This window comes from Buteo buteo, chromosome Z (genome assembly GCF_964188355.1).
Source record: "Buteo buteo chromosome Z, bButBut1.hap1.1, whole genome shotgun sequence".
Taxonomy (NCBI): domain Eukaryota; kingdom Metazoa; phylum Chordata; class Aves; order Accipitriformes; family Accipitridae; genus Buteo; species Buteo buteo.
Window position 1 is genome coordinate 71,367,208 of NC_134204.1, and position 6,556 is coordinate 71,373,763.

General features: G+C 51.3%; 1 protein-coding gene across 1 annotated transcript; it reads right to left on the reverse strand.

Annotated features, from left to right (window-relative positions):
• Positions 1-849: 849 nt before the first annotated feature.
• Positions 850-5,056, reverse strand: HEMGN (hemogen). The gene is made up of 4 exons (XM_075020055.1): positions 4,879-5,056; positions 2,879-2,972; positions 2,225-2,493; positions 850-1,076 (listed from the first exon to the last, which is right to left on the reverse strand). Exons 1-4 carry the CDS (start codon positions 4,958-4,960, stop codon positions 958-960), a joined length of 564 nt encoding a protein of 187 aa, XP_074876156.1. The 5' UTR covers positions 4,961-5,056; the 3' UTR covers positions 850-957.
• Positions 5,057-6,556: the final 1,500 nt, after the last annotated feature.

The following is a 6,556-nucleotide window of genomic DNA, read 5'->3' on the forward strand; positions in this document are numbered from 1 at the left end:
AGTCCTGTGCTCTGGGAGACAGGCCCTTGGTAACTCAGATAATAGCAATAGAGACTTCCACCCCACCCCAAGAGGAGAAAGACTCTCTGTGTCAGGATATTACAGGAACATGAGAGCCACCCCTCCTGCCACACACAGGAGAGAAGACCACAAGACCCAAAATGTGGGAAGAGAAAGAGGGTGCCACCTTCCTTCCTGGCTTCAGGAGAAATCCTGTGTGTGGCTGGGGATCCAAGGGCACAGCAGGCTGTGCAGAGTGGCTCCTGTCTTTGCCCCAAACGGCATTTCCCTCACAGAAGTGTATGGTTCAGCCAAGTTTCAGCCTGTCACATTTGGCTGTTTTCAACCACCTTTTGTTTGCCTAACACAGCAGCTCAGCAAGTTTAGTGTGAGGTTGCCCAGAAATTGGAAACAAAATGCTTTCCAGGCTTTAGGAAAGCAAGCTGTTTACCAAGGAGGAGAACAGACTGTGAGAAAGACCTTCAGACGGAAGATAACACAAGGGGCGGTAGGATTTATCGGGTGCAGGAAAAAGCCCAAGCTGGGCTGCTCCAGCCAGCTAAAAATCATGGTGGGATTCAGCTTCACAATGCCACTTGCATTTCTGCAAATCAGAAATGCCCTTCAGAAACATGGAGGGACGCTGGTCTGTACGCTTAAACTGCAGCATGGTGGGGCACTGTGCAGCCCTCCATGGGACCACCACCCAGGTGGAACAGCCTGCTGGCAGAGACAGTTGGGGGGGCCTCATGGACCGCAGGCAGCAGGCACCTCGGAAAGGACTGCCTTTATGCAAGCAACCACGTTCCCCCTCATCATAACCTGAAAGAAGCATAGAAAGCAGAGTGATCAGGAAAGTGCAGGCTTTATTACTCACAAGGAAAGAACTGGTCCAGTACTTATCAGAGTTTATCATGCAGGAGTCAAAACATTGAAAAAACCCCAAACCAACAGCAATTAAAATAGAATATCTGTGCTGTACTCATCATCCCGGTATTCATTTTCCAGAGGAATATTGAAAGCTTCTGGTATTTCTGCTTCTGCTGGTTTCAGCAGGTCTTCTTCACCTACAAGGCCTGTAAGAGACAAATAATTTCATATTGGGGGTCTCTCATGCATTACCCCTCCATGCCATGCTAAAGCCCCCATGGCCAGGCTCCTGCAATTGCTTGTGATGTTAGGTAGCTCCCAGTGGTCTGCCTGCTTTTCAAAGGACACGGCAGTCCCAGGGGCTGTGGAGGGGAGTTGGAGAGGGTAAAGCCCCAGCAGGTTTAAAGGCAGGAGTCAAATAAACACAGGCCATTTCAAGATCTCAGGGCTGGGAGCTGGACTAGTGTGATGTGCCCCAGTCAGACCCCGTCCCTAGGATGCAGTATGGTTTTTTTCCTTGGCATGAGGGCATTGCACGCCTTGCAGTGAAAGGTCTTTTCTCCTTCCCTGGCACAGATGTTGCTGGAAATGCATTAATTGCAGGTCAGGCTCACCACCTCTGAAGCAGATCCTAGGTTTTCCTGGTTTTGAAGCAACCTGCAGGCTTGGCCCACTGGCCACTAAAGTAAATGTGCTCTCCTCTTCCCAAGCCAGATCTGGGAGCAACTCCTGCTGGCCCCAGCTGCATTAGCTGTAAATGGATTTTCTGAGCCCAGATGGCAATCTGCCATTCAGACCAGCTTAGAGCCCTCCATGCCTCGGTCCTGGCAGATTTCAGAGGGGTGGTCCCCTGCAGACACCCACCCCTTGCCCTAGTGCCCACCTTTCCCTCCCCCTCCACCCCGGTGACAGCCCCCAAACCAGGCGGACTCTGGACAGAGCGTGTCCGGGCTTCGGCTCTCCCTGACCAGCTCTGGTCTCAAGAGACCACATCTTCTCTCCACAGCCTCTCTGCCCTAACCTGGCTCTTGGCAGAGACCAGGGGTGTCCTTAGGACAAGGAGCTATTTAGGACCAGGCACCACAGACCCCATGCCAATGACTCTGCTGACAGCAGTGGGCTTTTTGTCACTCCCTGTGACTTGGAGAGTGGTATCTGCTGCCACAGCTCCAGCATCCCCCACCACCATTTCACAGCTACCCAAGTCGCGTTTGGTGGGGCAGGGACCTGTGCCCTAGTGGTGCCGTGGGCCGGCTGTTGATAAGGTGGGCAACCTTGGCTGACAGTCCTCAAGAGGCGGCACTGCACTGCCCCCCCGAGCCCCCACAGGGCCAGTGGCCCTCCGGCAGCTCACCCACAGGATCCTCGATCATGGCTCCCTGCTGCCCCGCTGCCGCTCCCACTTCCATCTCACTGACCAGGTCCTGGATTGTCAGCACGGGCAATTGATGCACTGGCTCAGGCAGTGCTGGACTGGAGGCCACTGGCCCAGCCTCCTCCTGCGGGTTGGGCTGGGGGTCCAGCTCCAGTTCTGGCTCCTGGCTGAGCTCCATCACAGGCTGGCGGCCTCGTCCTCGCCTGCCTCCTCTGCTTCTCTTTTGCCGTTTGATCTTCTTGTAATCCCTGCCGGGGGATTTCACAGGGGCAAAGAGTTGGGTGTGGGGCGGAGGACTTTCCCTCCTGTGCCAAGGCTGCTTTGCCAGCCCCCCTCCTGGGATCGTGACCCCGTCCATCCCAGCAGAAGCTGCATTTCTGCAGCCCTCCTCCCCAGCCCTGCACGGCAGCCTCCTGTGGCTGCACTGGCAGGCAGGAGCTTGGGCACCAGATTTTTCCCCAGCCCCACGCTGTGGTTGAGGATTGCTTGGCACCCAACCTACCACCTACGTAACCCCCCCACCCCACCCCACCTCTGCCCCCCAACACCTGCCTAGACCTTCAGCAGCTACTGGCTGCAGGTCACCTTCCCCCACTGAAGATTGATGGGGCATAAAGCATAAATGAGATTCACCTCAGAACCCACTGAACTGAGTCTTTCTCGTGGGCTTCAGCTCTTCTTTTCCGGAGCATTTCCCGGTCTCTCAAGCGATGGGCGATGCTGACATCTACAAGGACAAATTAAGTGCAAACATGAGATCCTGGCCAAGGGACAGTTTGATCCCTCTCTGCCTGGTGACAGAGGACTGATGCAAGAGACCATGCTGTTTCTGTCATGAAGTGGGTCTTGATACAAAACTGCTTGGGTGCTGTACTTCCAGCTCAGCCTCAGTGGCTAGGATCTGATGACACACCACCCAGAGCTCCCAGGCTCCGGCACTGGATGTTACGCTAAATTTCTAGTTGCATTTTTCTTCCTGCTTCTGCAGCCTTGGGGTCACTCTTGTCCAACCTACCTAGCACTGTAGGGACCTGGAGCCTGATGGAAGCATGGGGCAGGCTTCCCGTGCTACGAGGACACCATGAAATCCCTTGGCTTAGATCAAGTAGCACGACAGTGCTCCCTTGAGAAAAAGGGCTTTGTTCAGAAGCAACACCGCTCCCACGCGTCTGGGAAAAAGTGGGGACTCTTCCCATGCATACACTGAAGAGGTCACAAAAGCACTGATTTTTATAGTTTCAACAAAACCCACACAATAAAAAAGCAACACTATGACCTGCTCCTTCCAGATGTAATCAGATACAGCTCCTTCGACAAAGAGCCTCAGCTCACACTAAAGTATTAGGTCAAATTGGTGAAGAATGGTCATCATTCCCTTGTCCAGCTGGGAGAACTGGACTCACCCCAGTATGCCTTTGTCTTTCCTGTGCCCAGAGCTGCCTAAATCTGGGCTTGGTATTCCAAGTGCTGTCTAATAATAACAGCCACCATCACAACCACAAAGTAAAAAATTATCCTACTTTCTGTTGTTGCCTATTAGTTTTTCTGTTTTTTTATTGCTAGTTTTTGTACGGTAGTTCGAGGACTCCCCTTTGCCTGGAGCACAGTAGAGCCGTACGGGAGAAGATGGCTCCTTTCCTAAAAAAATTCCAGCCTAACCAGACCAAAGAGAAAAGGCACAGCAGGATGTGATACAGATTTGAACATACAACGCCACATACAACAACAGTGCCAGAGTATCTCAGTTATGGCAAACGCATCTCGGCATGACCAGAGAAGGTGTCAGCCTCTGAGACGAAAAACACTGCACTTGGACTGCACACCGTACAGCCAAGTAGATGTTCCCCAAATGGGAAGCTGCTTCTCAATGTGAAGCAGTATCAAAGGCCACAGGGCACAGCCAGCGAGAGATGACTCTGCCATCCACATAGCAAAAGGCATGAAGCTGCTTGGGAAGATGAGGCTACAAGTTGTAGTAGCAGGATCTACCCAGGGCTCACAGGGCTTCAGTTTAACGACTGAAGTGCATAATCCCTTGCACATCCCTTTGCAGCCAAGGTAACTTTCTTTCCCTTTCAAAATGTCTTATGACCCATAAAAGTATTTTTAGCTGCTTGCAATCAGTGTCCTTCCCAACCCATCCCAAGCAAATTGTTTTGCACAGGTAGCAAACACCCCTCATTTATTTCTAATCAGTCCAAGAGAGTACTCCCACGGCTGCTCCAAAGCTGCCGGTCCCCTGCTAGCACTAGGCAGGAAAGATCACAGTAAAACATCGGCATACCAATGAAAAATTATTTAGCAGAGGATACAAAGATACAGAGATGAAATGAAAAGAAAAAAATCCATCAAGCTAAGAGAACAATGAGAGAGTATTGCCAGTCTGCAAACAGACAATATATTGATGCTGCCTGAGGGACTTTGTCCAAGTTGAAAAGCCTTTATAGGTGCTTCTGCCTTTATGATCAGAAACACAACTCAGAAAAAGACACATATATTTGCAGTTAAATGCACATCCTCCATCCCCCAAGCATAAACTGGCAATTATTAACTCCTTTTTTAGAAACCACCAGTGACAAAGATCATTCTCTCCTCTCTCCAAAAACTTAAATTAGGAATATTGTCATCATTACCTGGCGTGGCATACTCCTCCCTGTTTGCAGAGGGTGGCTGGGATGAGTCCGAACAGGCAAGGTCTTTGCTTAAACTCTCCATCGCTCTTTGCAGTTTTAGATAGAAAGCAGCTTAGTTCCCCACGAACAGCATCTGGAGATACTGGTGCAGAATAATGAGAGCTTGAGAAAAAAAAACGCAGACTGCCCGCCCCAAACCTCTTATCTGGCTAGGCCACTAGTAGACCAATAATATTCTCCTTATCAGAGTGCAAAGGTGCACGAGTCTCTGCCCAGGCTCTACTGCGTGGATTGCAAAACATGTTAGTACTTTTATACAGCAACCACTTCAAGTAGGAAATTTACACTCACTGCTGCTAAACTGTGACTTAAATGCCCTCTTTTGTAGTAGAGAGAAGCTGCATGGCAGGGCAGGATGCTGCACTGCCTCACTGCTGGTTTCCAGAGTGAGGTGCAGGGAGGTGTTTTTAGTCCTTGTGGACCCCTTGCAAGGTGTGAAATGGGATGTGTGCTGTTTGAAAGGTGTTTGCACAGGACCCTAGCAGTGCTAGTGGGAAGGGGCTTCCATCTCCACTCCAGCCCCTCCTCACAGCAGGACTGTCTGCTGCACGAGGTCAGGGTGGCTGTAGCATCATATGTTTTGAAAACCCCTAAGGATGGAGACTGCCAAATTCATATGACCTGTCCAAGGGCTACACCACCTTCCTGAGAAATCCAGACAGAATAATGGATCCATACCAGGACTCCAGCCAAGGGCCTCTGCATCTTGAGGACTTCCCAATGACTTGCTGGTCCAGCACCCGGTGGATCAAGGCTATGAGCAAAGCAATTTCCTCATGAAGCAGGATGGGAATGGGCAGCCCCAGTAAAACCAGGGTCCCTTGCTCCCACAGGAGGGTATCCTTTAGTGGTTGCTCCCAGCTCCCTGTTGCCCATCGCAGACCCAGACCTGCACAGCATGCAGGCTCGTGCAGTCTCTGTAGGACCTTCTTCAGGGCCAGTACAGCTGCAAAGAGGAAGCTTCTGCTTGGTACAATGGCTTCAATCCTGAGATCCTGCTCCCTGCTCTGCGGTCTGCATGGCTGGGCCCCCAGGTCAGTCCGCCTCAGTTTCCTGCATTTGGAATGAGGTGGCAGTCCTGGCCTCCTCTTGCCTTCAGAGTTTCTTGTGCCAGGATAGTGCAGAAAAGCTTAAGATTATACCTGTGTATAACAATTCTGCTGGACCAGGGACTCGTCCCCACTTTGGCCAGTTTCTAACACACTCAGTGCCAGAGTATTTGGGATTCAGCTTCTACCAGCACTTTTCCCCATAAGATATTCAACTGCTTATGCTCTGGTGAGGTGCTGGTGCCCCTAACCCCCCCACCAATGACTTCAAAGTGGCTCCAAGACTGGTAGAAGAACCTGACAATGTGGCTACCCCCAGGTGCTTTGGGAATTGGCTGCCTTTCATGGTATGGATGATCCCACCTCCTTGGGCAGTCCCAAGACCTGCCCTGCAGCAGAGCAGCTCCTCAGGAGTAAGCAGATCTGGCCTGCCTCCAGTTTTTGCCAGGCTTTTTGCTTTTTTAATGTACAGCCTTTCCTCTCTGCAGGTTCTCTCTCTAGGTCCCTGGAAGCTCCAGAGTTTGAAATTTTGTGCATGAGGTTTTCTTAAGATGTAACCTGGGGGTCCG